The 22620-nt window shown below is 37.1% G+C and overlaps 1 protein-coding gene across 2 annotated transcripts; it reads left to right on the top strand.

The window, feature by feature from the left end:
* Window positions 1-16740: 16740 nt before the first annotated feature.
* Window positions 16741-22408, top strand: LOC113714418 (uncharacterized). Of its 2 annotated transcripts, none has more exons than XM_027238236.2 (2): window positions 16741-18844; window positions 22024-22408. In XM_027238236.2, exon 1 carries the CDS (start codon window positions 17630-17632, stop codon window positions 18806-18808), a length of 1179 nt encoding a protein of 392 aa, XP_027094037.1. In that variant the 5' UTR covers window positions 16741-17629; the 3' UTR covers window positions 18809-18844; window positions 22024-22408. The 2 variants fall into 2 exon arrangements, with proteins under 2 accessions (XP_027094037.1, XP_027094036.1); XM_027238235.2 differs by having other exon boundaries at window positions 21884-22408.
* The last annotated feature ends 212 nt before the right edge of the window (window positions 22409-22620 follow it).

The raw sequence follows: 22620 nt of genomic DNA, 5'->3' as shown, positions 1-22620 counted from the left end.
TGATTTTTGGTTGAAATAGGTGAATTTTTCTATTTATTCATGATTTTTCTATTTTTATATGTTTAATGTTGTTGAGCTATGGATGATGGCTTGGAATGGTTTAGAATGAAACTTGGATGCGTAAATTGTAGCTATTTGCGGAAAATTTTCGCTTTGAACCGAAATTTCCAGATTAGGGTTTTCATTTTTTCCCCTTCTGCCCGGTACTGTTTCCCCTAGTTAGAGGCTGAATTAGCCTTGGGTTAAAACATGAAAGTTGTAGAAAATGATATTTTATAGTTGCCTGCAAAATTTCAGCTCAATCGGAGCAACGTAGCTTGTGAAAAGACTGAAATACCCCTGCTACCCTGTTTATGTCCGAACCTGCTAATCCGCTTCTGTAATTGGTTAGTTTGGTCAGGAATACTACTGATTTGGTTGTTGGTGTTTTCGTAAGACTTATAGCCTTGTATCTTAGCTTTCAAATAGCTTTAGAATCACTTGAATTGAAGTTGTATATGCTGAGATATGACTGAATGAATCAGGACTGCCACAGTAAACTTTGAATTGGAAAACCTGGGGTTGTTTTGGTAAATTTGACTTAGATACATTGCAAACTGGACTGAGTGGCCTTCTTCAACATTGTAGCCATTTCTCTTAGCTTCAAAATGGTGTAAATTACACCTCAATCCGATGAGGATAGCTTCAGTTGTGTTAATTCCGCTAAGCAACAGCAAATCTGCCTTTTGTTTTCCAACCCAAACTTCGTTTCCGCATATGTCCTAGTTTGATTTTGCACTTATACGTTCCATATGATTTTACTCTAGTGATATGTGGATTCGGTTTATGACTCGTATTCGAGCCTTGTTGTGGCTCTAATTAAAGGTGTTTGATAGCTTGTGATTTGTGGGTGTTGAGGTTTGGTTGGAAAGTAAGGAAAGACAAGGGAAATGCTGTCAAAATTTTCGTGGAACTTCTGCACAGTCTCCGGAAATTTGCTATATCTTGATGTAGGAATGTCGGAATTGAGTTCCGTTTGTTGTGTTTTAAACTAAATTCATAGGGTTATAAACCATGTAAATTTCAGACCCTGTTTATGTTTGTACCATTTATGGTGATTTTCAAAGTTGACTGAAATATTGTACCTGTTCTGTCTTTCACTGAATAAAGCAGCAACTTGAGGCTTGAATATGACTGACTTGCATTCTGAATCTTATGAGGGTGTTCTCTGGAAAGTTATAGCCCTTTGAATTTATTTTCCAACGGTATAACTTTTACTAATTTTGGACCTATAAAACTTGAGATATGATTTTTCATATAGGGTTGCATGAAACTGAAAAATCCTATTTTCCTAGTATCGATCTTACTTTCATTTTCTATTTCAAATTTGGAGTTGGTCAGTCATTGTAGGTAGGGGTTTTGAGATTGTTAATGCCTTTAGGACTAATCGTTATCTTTTCACTCCAAAGTCACCTCTTCGCTTTACATTAATGGTTCATTTGGATAGGCACCTGACTTGTAATCGAGTTTTACTTGTGAATTCCACTTATTAGGTCTTGGAGTCCAGTCTTAAGTGTTTGCCTTGATTGTTCTAGGAGGTGCCGGCGAGTAAAGCCATACTTGGGAAGAAAACTTTTGAAATTATCCTTGTTTGATCAGGTGAGTGCACCACTCCCCTGAGTTATTGCTAAACTGATTTTCTGTACTTGCAACTTGCTATTTGAATATATTTCCTGACTGTTTATCTTGTATGAGACGAGGGTATACTTTATCACACTCGTTCTCTTGCCTGTACTGAACGAATTGGAATCTATTACTCGTACTTGCTATGTACTTGAACTTGTTACTTGTACTTGTTATGCGATCGTTTGGAAGTGTGTCCAACGATCGTCCTGTTAAACTTGATCGTCATGTTAAACTTGAGCTCAACCTCATGGGGAGTTAATTAAATCGAATCAGCAAGGGCTTGGTCAAGATAATTGACAATCCATGGGTACCTGTTCTTGGGGAATCTTTGGGTATTGAGACTCTTGATTCCGGTATACTCGAGTATTACCATTCCTGTTCCTGTTTGGCGTTCGAGCCCGATAAGGGGTATGTTTGGTGAACGGAGTTTTGGCGTTAAAATGGTGTTCTACTGGACTGGTTTCTTTATTCGAACATTGACGGAGGGTCAACGAGGCTGGATCAAGTATAGCAATGGGGATTTGGCTCCTGAGAGCCACTTGTATCCTTTACATTATGGTGTTCATTCATTTCTCGCATTTGATGTGAATATGTGCCTTCAAAGTGCTTTCTCATGAATTCTACTGATTCTACTGTTTATACTGTTGGTATCTCATTGAGCTTTTAGCTCACCCCATTCTGTTATCCTTGTTTTCCTTACAAGGAATCATCTTTTGGAACTGCAATGTTTTGAGAAATGAGTTGAGCTAGTTAGAAATTCTTCTGTTCTCTTGGTATAGCTCCTCGACAACTTGGAAATCCTAAATATATCTTAATACAATGTTTCCTTTTGGATTTGTAAACTTACTAATATGTATATTTAAAATGTTTCCTCATATTTATGTGATATATATATATTCGGGAATGTACATTCTTTCATGGCAAACAAAGTGTACTTGTACTTGGTTGGATCCTACATGGCGGCGGCCCTTCCATTTCGTCGTGATTCTTGTAGTTTTATTTCGGTTTTGATGGAGGTATGACTGAGTCCCGGCGAGAGCTGGGCAGGCGGTCCGCCGAACCTTTTGGTTCACCTTAGAGTGAGGTGGGACTGTCACAGGTGGTATCAAAGCCACTTCGCGTGGTCTCTGCGCGGAGTGAGTTTGGGCCAAGTGGTGTTATGGTCCCGATTCCATGAATGTGTACCAATGTATGAGTGCTCTTTGAGCTTAAGCTATGGATCATGAAGCGTTATAAGTTATAAATCTTTATCATGGCACTTTGGGATAGTAGATATGTAGGTCAGGTAAGAATCTCAATTGTAGATGAATTAGCCTTGGGACTGGCCAGCCCAAGTTGTGAATTATCTTATTTTGGGATTCTTGTACCCGACTACTAAATAGATGAGAGCCTAGGTTAGAAGTGACTTGGGCGAACTAGAATTTGCTTCTACGGGACATCATGTAATGTGTTAGCGTAAAACTAAGGATGATTGACCCTGCCTAAGATATAAATTAGGTTATTCTGGTGGATCGTGCCCGGAACCCTAAAGAGGGACAACTTTGAGTTGGTTGGTCTTGTACCATTGATCTAGTTAGTAATATTCATGATGCTTCCTTTTGCTTGTATTTAATTGATTGCTATTGTGTGATCTGTCTGTGTTAGATGTGTTATATGTATATTGCCTACATCTATCACTTATACCTGCATACTTTGTTTTAATATTATATTCGCGCTTCACCCCTAGACTGGTTAAACCAAATGGACGGTACTTGTAGTGGATAGGGACGGGAGCGCGGAACCTCAAATGAAAGAGGAAATCGGGAACCAATGCCTGAACCTAATCCCGAACTTGGAGTGGACCCTAACGTTCAGGTAGCTGCCGCTATCCAACGTATGACTGACCTTTTGGCACACGTAATAGAACATCAGGGTCAAAATCCTAATATCAGCCAGGAAACCCTGGTAATCACATTGAGGGTGAGGATAGAGCCCTCGAAAGATTTCAAAAGTTCTCGCCACCTAAATTCCTGGGGGGACCAGACCCTGACGTGGCCGAGAGATGGCTAAAGAAGATAATTGATATATTTGCCGCGTTACATTATACTGAGGAGCGACAGGTCACATTTGTTGTCTTCCAACTAGAGGGAGCAGCCCGTTCTTGGTGGAACATCATAAGACTGAAATGAAAAAGAGAACAAACCCCAAGGACGTGGGTGAATTTCATGAGAGAGTTCAACACGAAGTATTTTCCACCCCTGATCCAGGAAAAGAAAGAAGATGAGTTTATTAGGCTCAGCCAGGGAACTCAAACCGTCGCCGAATATGAGAGCCAGTTCACCAGATTGTCCAAGTTCGCTCCCGAACTAATAGTGACTGAGCAAAGGAGGATAAGGCGTTTTGTCCAAGAATTAAACGTTGAGATCCAGAAAGACCTGGCTATAGCCCAATTCAATACCTTTAGTGATGCGATAGAAAAAGCTCAACGAGTTGAAAGCGCAAGATTTCAAGTTAGAAACTTTCAAACTAAGAAAAGGGGATTTCCTGGAAGTATCTCAGAGTAAGGGGATAAGGGTACGCCTCCTAAGATTGGAAGGGGAAATGGGGGAGTACAATTACCTAGAATGTCAAGTAGTGCTTCACAGAGAGGCTCAGTCTCCGCTTCTCGTGGTCCCTGCGGGTACTGTGGGAACCCGAATCATATGGAAGATGTCTGCTGAAAGCAAGGAAGGAAATGTCTGCGTTGTGGGAGCGCAGATCATCAAATCGCAAATTGCCCAAGCCGATCTCGAAAAGGGAGTAGGAGCCAACAGCCAACAGCCAACCACCACCAATCCTGACCAGTCGAAGACGGAAAAGAATGGATCGAAAGTGTCAGTTCGGGTGTACTCCTTAGAACAACATCAAGTCTCTGACCCATTTAAGGACATGGAAGGTAAGATTCTAGTATCCCACCGTTTGCCCACTAGAATGGTGTATAAGAATTGCAATTTGGCAAGGAAGAAGAAACTATACAAAAGAATTCAATAAGCCTAGTTAGTGAAGGGGTACAGATTGGTTAGCTAAGTATGATACTCAATTTGATTGTGAGATGGAAATAGTAAAATTTTTGTATCCCGAAAAAGACGATGATAAGGAATTTCGAGAACGAAATTCTTTTAAGGGGGAGAGAGTGTGAGAACCCGTAAATTTTCGTATTTTCTAGGGTTTTGTTTTATTTAATCGCATGTTTTTCTGTGATTTCTTTATTAGAAAATTTTCTAACTCGTTTTATGAGTAAATAGGATTTTTAAAACATTTTTCTAGTATAATTGAGTTCATGAGATTTTTGGAGCGTATACCGGGCGTGGGACCCGCTAGTGCGAAAAGTTCAGTAATATTCGGCCAATTAGGTTAAGTTTTGTATACAGGGTTTAATTTATTAGGTGTTAAGAGATAATTAGAAAATATCATTTGGATGAGTGTTGAGGAAACAAAAGAATAGCTTAGCATTTATGAGGCTGACAAGTGTCTAGGGATGGCAATGGGGGGAACCCGCCCCGCGGGGGGCTCTCGGGGCGGGGGTTGGGGCGGGGGGTGGAGCGGGGGATTCCCCCCGCTTAGAAACGGGGCACCCTCAAAAAAATAATATAATTATATATATAATTATATATAGTATGTAAGTTAATTAGTTATAAACTTATGATAATGATATTATTAGTTAGATGTATTATATAATGTATAGTAGTTTATGTAATATAATTGATATTATCAATTATATGAATAATTATACATGTCTACTAATAAAATTTATTAATTAGTTATACTAAATTTACTAATACATTTATACTAAATTTCTAATTACACTTAATAGAATAACACTTTTTTCTCAAAAAAAAGCACAAACACAATAATGAATTAGTGATTGCATTTGTACTAAAAATGAAAACTTGACTATTTTAGTTATATTTATTTCATCATATTGGATTGTATTCAAATAACTTCTTTTTGATTGTTTTTATGAGTTTCAATTGTAAAATTACAATGAATAATAATTTGGTGATGCGTTGATATTTTAGTACTTGATTATTTATTAAAATTTAATTATAATAAAATTATATAATAAAATTTTATTAACCCCGCGGGGGCACCCGCGGGGGAAGCGGTGCTGGGCAAGCGAGAGGCGGGGGACGGGGGGAACTAATAGGCAACGGGGCGGGGGACGGGGGAGGGGTCCCCCGCCCCAACCCCGCCCCGTTGCCATCCCTACAATTGTCACCTTGTGATTTATTTTTAAATTTTGACCACTATTCATTACTTTACCAATTAAAACAAAAATTGACCAAAAATTTCTCATTTTCTTCATCTTCTTGGCCAGCCATCTTCAAGCAAAAAGGAAGAAAAACTTCTCCACTTTCTTACCTCTAATCTTGCCCAATCTTTCAATTCAACCGTTTAATCTTCAAATTACTCCATAAAACCTCTTAGTTTAGTGGTATTAAGGTTGGTTGCGAAGTGGTTTGGAAGACCAAGGTGTTAAATTGGGTCTTTTCTTGGATTTGCAAGGTATGTGACCAAGGAACCTTCCTTTTGATCCTAATAATGTCTAATTGGTACCTTATGTGAGTTAAAGAGATAATTTTAGGTGCTATTTTGTGATTTTTGGTTGAAATAGGTGAATTTTTCTATTTATTCATGATTTTTCTATTTTTATATGTTTAATGTTGTTGAGCTATGGATGATGGCTTGGAATGGTTTAGAATGAAACTTGGATGCGTAAATTGTAGCTATTTGCGGAAAATTTTCGCTTTGAACCGAAATTTCCAGATTAGGGTTTTCATTTTTTCCCCTTCTGCCCGGTACTGTTTCCCCTAGTTAGAGGCTGAATTAGCCTTGGGTTAAAACATGAAAGTTGTAGAAAATGATATTTTATAGTTGCCTGCAAAATTTCAGCTCAATCGGAGCAACGTAGCTTGTGAAAAGACTGAAATACCCCTGCTACCCTGTTTATGTCCGAACCTGCTAATCCGCTTCTGTAATTGGTTAGTTTGGTCAGGAATACTACTGATTTGGTTGTTGGTGTTTTCGTAAGACTTATAGCCTTGTATCTTAGCTTTCAAATAGCTTTAGAATCACTTGAATTGAAGTTGTATATGCTGAGATATGACTGAATGAATCAGGACTGCCACAGTAAACTTTGAATTGGAAAACCTGGGGTTGTTTTGGTAAATTTGACTTAGATACATTGCAAACTGGACTGAGTGGCCTTCTTCAACATTGTAGCCATTTCTCTTAGCTTCAAAATGGTGTAAATTACACCTCAATCCGATGAGGATAGCTTCAGTTGTGTTAATTCCGCTAAGCAACAGCAAATCTGCCTTTTGTTTTCCAACCCAAACTTCGTTTCCGCATATGTCCTAGTTTGATTTTGCACTTATACGTTCCATATGATTTTACTCTAGTGATATGTGGATTCGGTTTATGACTCGTATTCGAGCCTTGTTGTGGCTCTAATTAAAGGTGTTTGATAGCTTGTGATTTGTGGGTGTTGAGGTTTGGTTGGAAAGTAAGGAAAGACAAGGGAAATGCTGTCAAAATTTTCGTGGAACTTCTGCACAGTCTCCGGAAATTTGCTATATCTTGATGTAGGAATGTCGGAATTGAGTTCCGTTTGTTGTGTTTTAAACTAAATTCATAGGGTTATAAACCATGTAAATTTCAGACCCTGTTTATGTTTGTACCATTTATGGTGATTTTCAAAGTTGACTGAAATATTGTACCTGTTCTGTCTTTCACTGAATAAAGCAGCAACTTGAGGCTTGAATATGACTGACTTGCATTCTGAATCTTATGAGGGTGTTCTCTGGAAAGTTATAGCCCTTTGAATTTATTTTCCAACGGTATAACTTTTACTAATTTTGGACCTATAAAACTTGAGATATGATTTTTCATATAGGGTTGCATGAAACTGAAAAATCCTATTTTCCTAGTATCGATCTTACTTTCATTTTCTATTTCAAATTTGGAGTTGGTCAGTCATTGTAGATAGGGGTTTTGAGATTGTTAATGCCTTTAGGACTAATCGTTATCTTTTCACTCCAAAGTCACCTCTTCGCTTTACATTAATGGTTCATTTGGATAGGCACCTGACTTGTAATCGAGTTTTACTTGTGAATTCCACTTATTAGGTCTTGGAGTCCAGTCTTAAATGTTTGCCTTGATTGTTCTAGGAGGTGCCGGCGAGTAAAGCCATACTTGGGAAGAAAACTTTTGAAATTATCCTTGTTTGATCAGGTGAGTGCACCACTCCCCTGAGTTATTGCTAAACTGATTTTCTGTACTTGCAACTTGCTATTTGAATATATTTCCTGACTGTTTATCTTGTATGAGACGAGAGTATACTTTATCACACTCGTTCTCTTGCCTGTACTGAACGAATTGGAATCTATTACTCGTACTTGCTATGTACTTGAACTTGTTACTTGTACTTGTTATGCGATCGTTTGGAAGTGTGTCCAACGATCGTCCTGTTAAACTTGATCGTCATGTTAAACTTGAGCTCAACCTCATGGGGAGTTAATTAAATCGAGTCAGCAAGGGCTTGGTCAAGATAATTGACAATCCATGGGTACCTGTTCTTGGGGAATCTTTGGGTATTGAGACTCTTGATTCCGGTATACTCGAGTATTACCATTCATGTTTCTGTTTGGCGTTCGGACCCGGTAATAGGTATGTTTGGTGAACGGGATTTTGGCTTTTAAGTGGTGTTCTACTGGACTAGTTTCTTTATTCGAACATTGATGGATGGTCAATGAGGCTGGATCAAGTATAGCAATGGGGATGCGGCTCCTGAGAGCCACCTGTATCCTTTACATTGTGATGTTCATTCATTTCTCGTATTTGATGTGAATATTTGCCTCCAAAGTGCTTTCTCATGAATTCTACTGATTCTACTGTTTATACTGTTGGTACCTCATTGAGCTTTTAGCTCACCCCGTTCTGTTATCCTTGTTTTCCTTACAGGGATCCATCTTTTAGAACTGCAATGTTTAGAGAAATGAGTTGAGCTAGTTAGAAATTTTTTTGTTCTCTTGGTATAGCTCCTCGACAAATTGGAAACCCTAAATGTATCTTAATACAATGTTTCCTTTTGGATTTGTAAACTTATTAATATGTATATTTATAATGTTTCCTCATGTTTATGTGATATATATATATATATTCGGGAATGTACATTCTTTCATGGCAAACAAAGTGTACTTGTACTTGGTTGGATCCTACATGGCGGCGGCCCTTCCATTTCGTCGTGATTCTTGTAGTTTTATTCTGGTTTTGATGGAGGTATGACTGAGTCCCGGCGAGAGCTAGGCAGGCGGTCTGCCGAACCCTTTAATTTGCCTTAGAGTGAGGTGGGGCTGTCACAGATGTTATATTCAAGTACAAATTTTACAATTTGAATTTTGTGTTGTTGGTAAATTATTGGCCTTCCATTAAGGGTTAATGACAAAAAATCTGCTTAAGGTTTGGTCAAAGTTGCAGTTTATCCCTAAATGTTTATTTCTTCTCATTTTACCCCTTATTTTATTCCAACCCATGAAGTTGATCATTTAAATATTTGAATTGATAGAAATGCCTTTTTACATAGTTTATAAGGAAAGACCCCCATAAGATTATTTGGATGCTCAACTTAAAATATCTTATTTTTACCATTAAATATTTTTTAAATTTATTGGATAAAATAAATTGAAATGCTAATATTCTTTTTTTGGCCTAGAATCGTCTTGTATGTGATTCCTTTAAGTGAGTAGTGATAAGAATTTATTTTTCATATTTTTAATGTATTTTATTACTTGATTTTGGATATGTTTTAGCCATTATAAGAACTAAATAACTAGATTTCTAGTTGATTTTGTATTTTGTGGTGAAGTAAGAAAAATTGCATTTCTATGAACTTAAGTGTGAAAACTTCATATTTTCGTATGTTTTAATGACTCAATCATCAATTGGAATGAAATAAGAAAATTTTTGGATGATTCTTAATGATTTAAAGCAGTTTCCAAGTAAAAATAGAAGAAATGCAATGCACACAAAGAAAAGAGAGAAATAAGAATCCGTCTCTGGATCCGTAGTGGAGGCTCACTAATGCATGGCAGGCAGCTTTTCGAGAGAAGAACAGAGCATCAATCTAGTTCAGCACTGTACAGCCGAATTGTCATCCGAAAGTGCGGTTCAACTTGTACAATTTGCTCCATAATTTCACATTTTTGAGGAAGGAATTGCAGATCTTTTAGTTGAAGAATTGAAGCTCTAAAATGCCCTTTTTGGACCAATTTTCTCTCTACAGAAACACATCTAAGCAAGAATCAAGAGAACTTGGGCAGTTTAAGAATAACACTACTAAATGTAGAACTTAATTAGTTTCTTAGTTCTTTACTTTAGGTTAGTGTAGGATAATTTAAATTTAGTTAGTTCATCTTCTCTTGTGTATTAACTAAATAAGGATGAAGTTGAAAGACGAAAATGGCAATGAAGCAGCTCATGTGACAAAGATTTTTCTTCCTTCCCAACTCTTTATTTTTTTTAATTGATTCCAAGTTTAGTTATTATACAAGTTTTGATTTTGTGTTTATTATATATTTCTATAATTTATGCCTGAAATTATGAATGAACTTTCTATAATTAGTTATGATGTTTTACTTGATTATTTGATACTAATATTTTGAGCAAGTTATTTAGCATTTTTATCTTTATGATTATGATTAATTAGCCATTAATAGTTGTAATTTCAACATGTTAAATTCGCAATGAAAATTAGAATTTAATACTAGTTCAAGAAAGTACTAAACCTATAGAGTATATTCACGAAAATAGAGATACATATTTATAATCTTAATAGTTTGTTACATATAATTTAATAAACTTTAACTAGTTATACTTCTACACTTATGGACCAAGTTATACTTGTACATTCAATCAGTGTGCAAAAAAAAAAAAAAAATTACGTGTGTAACAAAGTTACTCGCACAATCACATGAATTGGGCCTGTTTGGAAGGTGAATTTTTTAGGTGTTTATATAAAATTTTACTGTAGATCACTGTAGAAATTGTAGAAAAACTTTGTAAGATGAAAAAACTTTTTTTAGAAGTTGTAGAAAAATTTTTTGTGTGATGAAAAACTTTTTTTCCTTTTTCTTTTCCTTCTTTCTTTCTTTTTCTTTTTTCTTTTTTTCTTTCTTTCTTTCTTTCTTTTTTCTTTTCCTTCCTCCCTTCCCGCTTCTTCTCCCTTCCCCTTCCCCCTCCCCTATTCCCTCTTCAGATCACTGCCAATGCAGCTTTGGGTTTTTCTGCAACTTTTTTTTCTCCCCCTCTCCTGCCCGCCACTCCTCCCTCTCCCTCCCCCATCACCCCTCTTCTCCCTCTCCCCTTCCCCTTCCTTCCCCCGCCACCCATTTCCTCCCCTCTGCCTCCCCCACCACCCATTTCCTTCCCCACCACCCCTTTTCTCCCTCCTCCACCACCCCTCTCCTCCCCTCTCCCCATCCCCCTTCCCTCGCCCGCCTCTGCTCAATCTACTGGCACCTGAAAATTTTTTTTTTTTTTGCAATTTTCCTTCTCCCCCTCTACTCCTCTTCCCCCGCTACCCTCACCCTCCCTAGGTGCGATCTAGTCTGGCGACCAGCCAGAGGAGAAGGGAAAGGGGAAGGATGGTGGGGGAGGAGTAAGGGAGAGGGAGAGGGAGAAAAAAAAAAGAGAGAGGATCAAAATCGGGCAAAGGGGGAGGATGGCAGGGGAGGAAGATGGGGAGAGGGAGAAAGAGAAAAAAAAAAAAAAAGATCGGCACCGGAAGAGGTGATCGGCGTCGGAACCAGCGGCGGAGGTGGTGGCCGCCGACGGAGATGGTGGCGGGTTGGGGTGAGGGAGAAAGAAGAAGAAAATGGGAAGGAAGTTTGGGTTTTTTGTGTTTTGGATATTTTAAAATGTATAGGTTAAAAATTTTGATAAATTTTTGGAGTTCCTGTAGCAAAAGTTGTTAAAAAACTAGTATTATACAAATTTGGCAAAAAACCAAGGTTCCAAACAGGCACATTATTTGAACTCCACTTTTTATTAATTGCGCTCCCACTATTTGTTTTATTATATAGTCTAGCAAATAAAAATTATATAATAAAAATGATAGTTAAAGTGTGATTAACAAAAAGTGGAATGCAATAACATTTCCCAAATTCTAGTTGTACCTACCTTTGGTCCCGTCTGAAAGCTTTTGGATAGCTGAAATAGTTCCAAACAATTATCATAAGTGTTTATGTAGCATTGGCTCTTTCCTGCAATGGTTGGGCCGTTTGGTTTCATTTTCAGTCCATTGTTAGCAAATTAAATCAATATCCAAATGGATTAACTCTTACTTAAGGTTGCAAACGAATCAAACCGATCGCGAGCAGTTCGAGTCCAAGCTGGGTCAACATCGAACTCGAGTCAAGGTTAATCTAACCATGTCAACCTCGAGCTTAAAAATAATCAGTTTGTTAGCTAGTGAGCCGACTCGTTTATATATATATATATATATATATATATATGTGTGTGTGTGTGTGTGTGTGTGTGTGTGTGTGTTCATTTATTTATTTATTTTAATAGAAAAATTACATATATATCCTTAATATTTTATTATTTATTAAGAAAAATTATTATTTTATTTATTTTTAAAAATAAAATTTTTATTTTTTATTTTTTAAGCTCAAACTCGAGTTTTACATTGAGAGCTTGTCGAATTTGAACTTCATAAAACTAAATTGAGACTCAACTCTCGATTGGATCAAAACTCGACTCGATTCAACTCGTTTGCACCCTACTATTGCTTTAGGCATCATTTGTTTTTGAGGGAATAGAAGGGAAAAGGAAAGAAAGGAAATGGAGGGATAAGATTTTTTATGTTTGGGTTAGCTTTTGAGGAGGGAAAGGAAAGGATTGGGAGGAAACGGGAGGGATAAGATTTAGTCATTTTTTATCATCTTGCTTTCTGTCCACAAATGGGTGGAAACCTAGGGAAAGGAGACCAAAATTAATGAAAATTTTTGAAATTTCCTTAAAAACTTATAATGTGTTTATAAATTAAACTTTTAAATTATAGATAAAAACGTAACTAATGCGTGATAATTTCCTATCCTTTCCTTCTGTAATCCAAACAAGATGACGGATTCAACTTTCTACTACTCTTCTTTCTTAGAGTCCTCTCCTTTTCTTTCCTTGTCTTTCCTTCAATCCAAATGGTGCCTTAATGTTTCTACAATTGCTTGGGCTAATTGCTCAGATTATTGTCAAAAAAAAAAAAAAAATTGGAACAACGTTGTTCTAACAGTGCAGTGGTACAAAACTATGTTTATTGAGCTGACCAAGCCCGGTAGGCAAGAGATTTTTTTTTTTTTTTAACTGTGAGCTTGGTAGCTACTGGAAATTTTGGACAAAAACTGCAGGTTGTCGGCTAGGCCTATCAACGGTCCAAGTCTAGACCCGGATCGGACCCATGAATTTTTTCCGAGTACGGGTAGGGACATAATTCCGTTACCCGAACCCGGATTTGGAACCGTTTAATCTAACAAAAAAGCGGGTCGAATACGAAATCTATCATTCGGACCCGTATTCGATCCGGACCCGTTTAAATATATTAATAATTAAAAATATATGCAATATCAAAACAATAATACTTCTTCTATTTCCAAATTTTCCAAAGCCTAATATCTAATACCCCAATTCCAGCCGCACCCACACATGCCTCTCACTCTGTCTTCTCTTTTGCTCTGCCTCCAATGCTTTACCAGCCTCCCATGAAATGAAATTCCTCTCTCCAATCTGCTGTGAAAGGGGCAAGCTTCCAAGACAAAATCCATCACTCTCTCTCTTTCTTGTGCAAGTAAGCCATTTTTGAGCTTCCAAGTTCCACCAGATTGTCCACCATTTCCATTGATTGTCGAAGCCATAGTAGAGACTAGCGAGGCTGCCGAGGACACCCTCTCTATCTGTCACGGTTGCAGCTCCAAAGAAGCATATTCCAGCGCTTCCAGCGGCCCAGCTCTCTCTTCCTAAAGTATCTGAAAATCGTGGTGAAAGCCTCCATTCTAGTATTTTGACTTTGTCAAAGATGGTGGTTGTTTCTAGTATTTTTGAAAATCATGGTGAAAGCCTAGTGGATGGGGAATGCGTGTGTGGTATTTTTGGTGTTTTCATGGTGTTATTGTATATTTAAAATTCATCATGTTTTGGGGGAAAAAAATAAGCTTTACTTATTTGTACTGGCTACTAATCCCATCGCTTAAATTTTGACTTGTCCGAAAAAAGTGAAAACTCCAAATCCTTTTTGTTGCTAGTAAGTACGGGTAATGTTTTCTCTGGCACCTGCACTACTACTTCTCAAATGCAGCGGCATCATCTAGAAATCAACCCCAACATCCTGATTCTATGACAGGTTTCTTTTTTTTGGGTAGACCCAATCTGGATCCAAGACCCATCGGATTCGGTTCTCGGTTCCGGAAAAAAGAGTAGAAGACCCGTCGAGTAGACGGGTCGGATCCGGCATAGGCGTAGTATGACGGATTTAGATCCAGAATGATAAATTTCAGCCCGAACCCTACCCATCGGCGGCCTACTGACGGCTGATAGCCTGCAGCTTAACTTTAAAAAAAAAAAAAAAAAAACTTGCAGGTTGCCCGGTAGCCAGCTTAAATTTTTTTTTAATTAAAAACTTTTCCTGGCCATAGTTGGGGTTCACCTGTTCCATTAGCTGAAAAAAAGCAGCAGGGGAATCTCTTTTCGGTCAATGGGGTTCACTTGCTCCTTTCCTTTCCTTTTCTTTTCTTTTCTTTTCTTTTCTTTTCTTTTAAGAATTTATGTACAATAAATGCACATGCAAATTATAGATTAGACACAAAATTTATCAATAATTTGTTTTATTCAAACACATATTGAAATCTTTGAATTAGATTGTTCAAGCCAATTAAGAGTCTGGTTAGTAGATCATCTTGGCACAAAATGGTAGACTCTGTTACTTTTACTACCAGAAAATGTGACAAATAAATAATTTGATAATTTACACAAAAAAGATACATCAAATAAGTTGATCCTCATATGACAAGATCAGCCAAAGTAAAACTTGCATTATTTCATTCAGGGCAGCTGCCCCTTGAAATCGAGATTGGTGAAATTATTGCAGCACAAATATATTTCACCATTTCACGTTATCAAATTTTTCTTCATTTCTATTTTTTGCCTTTTCATTTTTATATTGAACAATAATTTTATATTTATAAAATTATAATTTACATTAAAAATTACTTTTTATACTCAACTACCCATTATCATATTTATTTTTGCCTTTGTTCTTATAACAACCCACTGCCAAATAATAATTTATTTGTATATTTTATTTAGATAAATATCAATTTTCTATATAAAAAATATAAAACCAAATCTTATACATAATAATTTCAACGATTATTTTTCAAAAATTTGGGAAATGCATTTTCTTGTAAATTGAATGAGGTTTTTTTTATTTAAAATCTTTTTTTAGGGTTTAACATAAAATAAAAATAATTAATTTGGCAAATCTATCTTGACCTTTTTCTTACGTTTCAACTTAAAATTTTAACCAAAAAGGCTACCGGGCATAGTCAGCTCGGCAGCATAAGTTTTTAGAATATAACACCCTGATTCACCAATATGCTAATTTATTATTCATAATTTCTTGCCGTGATGATTTCATTGCTCTTTACATCCATAGCAAATGTTATTTTAGTGATTGGAGACAGCCTGGAAAATTTCCACTAGCTGCTGGGCTTACCTACAATTAAAAAAAAAAAAAAAAAGTTAAGCTGCAGGCTATCAGTTATTGTCAACCGGCAACCTGCAGCTTTTTTTTCTAAAAAAAAAATTTCTTTTGCCTGCCGGGCTGAGTTAGTCTACCAGCCCAGTAGACATAGTTTTATACCACTATATTGTCAGAAAAACATTGTTCCGACTTTTTTTTCGACAATAATTAGAGCAATTAGCCAATTACTAGCGTTGGTATGCCATGATGTATAAAACCTAAAATAAATACCTTGCATTAGCTTATTCTTCAAAGTGGTTTGTTTGGGATGTAGTTGACATAGCATTTGGAACTCACGAGTATGTGTGAGACATTGGAAATTTTCCCAAAATGAGGCCAAGCTAACAAGTGTTTGCGTGTTCTCCATTTGGATTGTGGCAATCTAAGGAGAAAGAAAGGAAAGAAATTGAACGGATTAAAGGGTGCGAAATCTAATAAATAAATTTAATTTTTTTAAAAATTAAAACTTTTTTCCATCCTTTTTAGTTAACTGACACTTCATCTTCTCCTCCTTAATCCAAACAAAATTTCAACATTTCTTTTATTTTCCTTCCATATTCAATCCAAATTGAATGGATGGAAATTACTTTCCTTTGCTCTCTTTCCTTTCTTTTTTGTTGCTATCATTTTCTTTCCATTCCCTTCAATCCAAACAATAGGAATTGATTTTTTTCCCTAGATGAAAAATCTAATATAAATAAATCTAATCTAATCTAATATCTATCGAATCTAGTCTAATACTATTTTTTTTTTTTTGTCCATCGTCACTTTATCTATAATATCTTACACTATCCCAATCTATGGAGGAGACCCAACTGAGTCAGTCTAATACTGTAGTCAAGATGTGAATAACTTGTTACTCTCCTTCAAAAAAAAAAAATTGTTACTCTGGTGTTTCTTGATTTTTGCATTTTATCGTTAACTAAGAGTCTACAGCTTACATATAGCTTACATCTATGTGTTTATGATTGGACGATGATGTAAAATATTACACGCCCCCTGATGAGATACAAGAAGAAACTAAAGAAAAAAAAATTAGAAGCAAAATAAAGTTTTCATGTTATTATTAACCCACAAGGGAAAAAAATGATGATATAAATCCTATCAAAGCGTTCCCTGCAATTTCTATGTAAAGAATATTGCAACTAATATTAAAAATTTAAAGGTACTCAATGAATTATGTAAGTAAATGACTGCAAAAGGAGCAAAGCCGGACCCCATGACTTTTTTTTTCTTTATTTTTTTTTGGGGTTGTGGTTCGAACCAAACCGGAATTAGAACTGCGAGTCAACGTTCACTACCCGGTTGGAATTCTGTGTCACGAACCGACCACCTCCAGGGCCGCCAAACCACCCAATCCCATTGCAGGATTTGGGCAAAGTTACACGTCAAAGCAGTCTTCTATCCCACATCGAAAGATCGCGGGGTTTTCACTCTGGGTTTAAGGTCCATGGGAGCATCCTCCTGTCACCAATTGGCTAGATGAATGTTTCTCGTGGATCCCACCTTAGATTGCTCGTTTGAGCCGGTGTCCATGGAAGCATCCTCCTGTCACCAATTGGCTGGATGGATGTTTCTCGTGGATCCTACCTTAGATTGCTCGGTTGGAATTCTGTGTCACGAACCGACCACCTCCAGGGCCGCCAAACCACCCAATCCCATTGCAGGATTTGGGCAAAGTTACACGTCAAAGCAGTCTTCTATCCCACATCGAAAGATCGCGGGGTTTTCACTCTGGGTTTAAGGTCCATGGGAGCATCCTCCTGTCACCAATTGGCTAGATGAATGTTTCTCGTGGATCCCACCTTAGATTGCTCGTTTGAGCCGGTGTCCATGGAAGCATCCTCCTGTCACCAATTGACTGGATGGATGTTTCTCGTGGATCCTACCTTAGATTGCTCGTTTGGGCTGGTGTGTTCGGTGTTACCACTGTGTGTCTGTTCATTGTTTGGGTGCGTGTGTTTATTTCGCTTCGGCAAAAAAAAAAAACGCGTCAAAGCAGCGGCAGGGTTTTTACTTGTTGGCTTAGGGTTGATGAGTTGAGTTGTTGAACGAAGATTCTCTGCTGGATTGGAATTGACGGATATATATATATGTTTCTTGAGGTGAGCCTTCTGAAATCATTTTCATCTTGTTGGTATTTTCTCAACTATGTTTAATTTTGTATGCAATTGTAGAACATTGGCTTATGCAAGAAATTGCTCAATTGATGCCATTTCGAGTTTAATACGAGCCCATAAACAAGAACTGCATTTTCTTCAAACCCACCAGCCATTTTCATCATCTTCCATCGTAAAAACTTCAGAAAAGCGGTCAACAGTAGTATCTTACTTGATTAACTCATGTGGGCTGTCTCCAGAAAGAGCCATTTCGGCCTCAAAATATGTTAACTTCAAAGCCCCAGAAAATGCAGACTCAGTAGTTGCGTTTTTCAAGAAGCATCATTTTACTGATGCTCAAATCTCAACTCTTATTTATGGCCGCCCACAAATTCTCTCAGCCAACCCTGACAAGACCATTTTGCCCAAGTTGGAATTTTTGCAATCTGTTGGGTTCTCAAGCTTTGACATTCCCAAGTTGGTATGTGTATCGCCGAGAATACTTCATAGAAGCTTGAGAAACCGTCTAATCCCAGTTTATAATTTCCTCAAAAACCTGCTCCATTCCAGTGAAGATGTTGTGGTTGCTGTTAAGCAATACCCAGAGGTTCTACAGCTTGACATAGAGAATACTGTGGCACCTAATATTCAGATTCTGCGAGACATTGGTGTGGGCAAATCTCATATTCTGTTTTGTTTAAAATGTGCACCGCGTGTATTAGGCAGTAGTCCTGCCAGATTCAAGGAAATTGTAGAGAGAGTTAAGAAAATGGGTTTTAATCCTCAAAGACAAAGCTTTGTTCAGGGAGTTAATGTGATAGGGAGAACAGCTTCTTCAACTTGGAAACGCAAGGTTGAGGTCTATAAGAAATGTGGTTGGACTGAGGAAGAGGTGCTGGTAGCTTTCAGGAAGTTTCCGCGTTGTATGTTGGCATCAGAAAGTAAGATCTTAGGAGCAATGGACTTTTTGGTACGAGAAATGGGATTCAATCCTTCAATTTTTGCAAATAGGCCACATCTCATTTCTGTCAGCTTGAGGAAGACACTTATTCCCAGGTGTTCAGTTGTTCAAGTTTTGCTCTCAAAAGGTTTGGTAGACAAGAACTTTAGCCTGCAACTGTTGCTGGAATGCCCGGAAAATCAATTTCTTGAGAGGTTTATCATACCCCACAAAGAGGGAGCTCCTGAGCTGTTGAACTTATATCAGGAAAAACTGAAAATTCCAAATTGACTAGCATAAAGCGTGCAAGTAGACTGGGCTAGAGAGGTAACATGATTAATCATCTTTAGTCATTGGTTGATTCTTAAACTTGTCATACTGACTGTACGTGTGACCTATTTCAACAGTTTCTAGTCACTCGTGGTCAATTTCATCTATTTGCTTTTTTGCAACTAATCCAAATTTTGAGATGTTTTGGATGTCTGCTATGATCCATTATAGTTTCTTCTTGATAGTTCATTTCACCCCTTATGTGTATGAACAAGATATCTTGGCTTCTTTTTCTTATCGTCATATATTAGTCTTTTGCTTTCTGGTTTGTGTAGAAGGGATTGTACTAAAATGCCAAATAAGCAAACTGAAGACTTGGATATTTTGCTGCTGTCTTGAATCTGTACTGTCTCTCCTATGTTCAGTATGTTGTGCCAAGCAGATACTTCTATTAAAAGAGTTTTCTTATATATGTATGATCACGCAAAATAGGAATTTCTGATTCATTGATCAAACATCAATATTTATATTAGCAGAAATATCTCTTTTCAGCTTCTAAAAGGATATCATTTGCTCTGTTGAGAAAGTTAAGATGATTATTGCCCCAATATTTGGTTAGTCCTGCATCACTTATTTCTGGAATCATGAGAAGGACCTACATTTTTGCATGAAGAGCATACCAAAATACTTGTGAGTAGCTTATGATATGATGCATATACAAGTAAAAAGAGTGGGAAAATCTTGCATAATGAAAATGAAATACCAGTACAGCAGAAATCAGTTAAATGCAGATGGAACCCAAGCCCATAGTTAATGCACAAACTTATCCTCACGAAGAATGCTGTAATGAAATCTTTTTTAGAGTACATCTCTTCTTGTTCCGCCGTCCTTTGTGACCATAATTGGTAAAGTTCTAATTTTCATGTTTCTGATGCAAAAACACTTAATAATACATATACTGAACCTGTGGTTGATAAAAGAGGATGGCAGTAATTGTCTGCTTTCTGTTTTTGGATCTGTTTGCTATAATTTAAGACTAATATACTGCATGACAGTATGAGACGCTTTTAGGATTTAAGTCTTTATGAGGTATTGATTGAACAATGAAAACTGACTTGAAAGAGTAAACAAGAATGTCAAAATAATACGTGAACTATATATTTATTTGTGCTAGCTGCGCAAAATCATTCTAAACCATTATAGGAAGTAAATATAGGGAATAATTATCAGCTAGAGCTGATGTTTGGTAGATCCTATATTTTAATTTTTTTTAACTATTAAAAATCTAAATTCTAAATTCAAGAGCAAACAAGAATATCACACAAAATTGATTCTCCAAAATCACATAGATTCAGAATCTATAATTGGGTAAATAATCAAACAGAACAGACTAGTACCCTGATACTAACACTGTAAGTGCTATAAAGGCACCAGGTAAGAGATTCGTTATAAAACAAACCACACTCTTATCAGCTATGCCAACAAGAAGGGTCACAGAAGCAGGGTTTTAGTTCTTCTATGAACAAAGGTTGTTGAGAACTCAGACGAATGTTCTATTATGGATGGAGATTCAGGTCAGAATTTTTCTTGGATTTTATCTTTGGTGAATACAACATCTTTTTGTCAGCTATGTTTGGTTTTTTGTGCAATAAGGCATTGAATTATGCAAGAAACTGCTCTGCTCGCAAGATTAATCACTACTGCAATTTTTTGAAATCTACTGGTCATTTTCATCATCATGTTTAAAGAATACTCCAAATAACCCTTCCATGGTAGCTTCTTATTTGATAAAGTCATGTGGGCTCTCTCCAGAAAGAGTCCTTTTCACCTCAAAGCATCTCAAATTTGGACTTCTCAAAGATGCGGATGCAGTACTTGCATTTTTAAAGAATCATGAAATTAGAGATGCTGAGATCTCAAACCTTGTAAGGACATACCGAGAAATTCTCTTAACCAACCCTGCAATTACTTTTTACCCAAGTTTGCATCTATGGGATTCTCAAGCTTTGACATTTTCAAGTTGGCCTGTAGATAGCTGACACTACCACATAGTAGTTTGTAACAATGTATCCTACCAGCTCATAACATCCTTAAGAATTTGGTTCATTCCGATGAATATTCTATTAGCAATTAAGCAATGCCCTGAGGTTTTAGAATAAATTTGAACATTATTCTGGCTCGAAACATTGGGATGATAGTGGTGTGATTGAATATTATGTCCCAAGAGATTCAAAAAAAATTGTGGAGAGAATTAAGAGAATAGGTTTTAATCCTCAAAAGAGAACATTTATTGAGGGAGTTTATTTGATGGCATCGCTGGCAACAAGAACCTGGAAACACAAGATGGAGGTCTACAAGAGATGGGGTTGGTCTGAGGAAGAAGGGCTGGCAGCTTTAATGACTTATCCACTTGAAATCAGAAATGAAGATCAAAGCAGTTATGGATCTTCTGGTGCAAAAGATGTGATTTGATTCTTCAGTTTCAGTGAAAAAGCCGCAGATTATTTCTTTTAGCTTGAAGGAGAGAATTACCCCTAGGTGTTTAGTGAGGTTCTTTTAGCAAAGATGCTGGAACTTCTGGAAAAATTGTTCCTTGAAGATTTTTGCTGCTGCCATAAGGAGGAAGCTTCTGAACTCTTTCAAGCTGTATCAGGAAAAACTGAAAGTTTCAAAGTGACTAGCATGGATAGAACAGCTCAAACGTGTGAATAAGCTGAAATCCATCTTCAGATCTTCATTGATTACTGGTTTCTATAATCTTGGGATGTCCATTATATATCTTCATTTGGCTGCTTCAAACTGTCTTCTACACTTTCATCTTCTGCTCTTTTCTTGCGTCCACGTTCTCTGGACTATATAGTGTGTATTCTGCAAATTTACTGGCAGATAAATTTAGTGATCATTGTACCACTTTACTTTGGTATCTGGTACTAGTTTGGGTAAAGAAGTATGTTCCTACGCATTTTATATTTTATTGTCGGCCTCTAATTAAAAATGACTAAATGCTATGAAAATGAAGACGAAGAAGAAGACTAAACACTAAAGATAGATTTAAGTTCTACGAAGATTAATTGTGTTGTGCTTCTTGTTAAACAGCAAATGGAAGCTTAGATCATTTGCTATGGTGCTGTTGTTTTATTGCAATGACTTGGGAACTGGCTTAGTCGGTTAGTCCTAGGAAAGCCACTGCAGGGGGGGATGCGTAAATGCACTTGACAGGTCATCACCGTTTGCAGGAATCAATTGTTGGATTTTTTTCAAAGGGTTCGTCTGTCAGAAATCAGATGACATCAAGGTCTGGTTCTGTTTTCCGCAAGTTCTCTTGGTGCTGGCACAGGTTACAAATGCGTATCAAGAAAACGTAGTCAAATAAGGAAAAATGAATTTGGGATCATTCCTGTTGCGGAGCTTTTGCGGTTCGCAAGGGAGTTGCTTATGTCCACTTGGGTTGACTGTCCGTATCAGCCAACTGCCTCTTCTCAAGCTGTTGAAATCGCTCACATTTTCAGGATTTATAACATTGACTCCATGTAAAGGCCAAGTCGGCTATGCTATCTTCATACTAATGAAACCTTGTTTGCATATGTTCCATAGTTATATGTGAATTGGTAGTTTTGAATACTTCGTAACAGCTTCTCATTCTCCTAGAGCACAATGACACGAGGAGAGAGTAGACAAGTTTCTCTTAATCCAACTTTGCTTTAGTCCTTTCTCAGTTCATTGACGTCTTCTGGTTCAGGACCGAAGTTAGTGCAAACAACTTCCAACAATTCTGTTGTGACTGAGAATTTAATCTCCTACTACTTAATCAAGAGCTATCTTTGTGCTAAAAA

Source organism: Coffea arabica, chromosome 10c (genome assembly GCF_036785885.1).
Source record: "Coffea arabica cultivar ET-39 chromosome 10c, Coffea Arabica ET-39 HiFi, whole genome shotgun sequence".
NCBI lineage: Eukaryota > Viridiplantae > Streptophyta > Magnoliopsida > Gentianales > Rubiaceae > Coffea > Coffea arabica.
The sequence above is the reverse complement of the archived record's forward strand: the minus strand, read 5'-3'. Positions and strand labels throughout refer to the sequence as shown.

Excerpts from the sequence above, each read along its gene's own strand:
- LOC113714418 (XM_027238236.2), top strand. The coding sequence starts at position 17,630 with ATGTTTAATTTTGTATGCAATTGTAGAACATTGGCTTATGCAAGAAAT.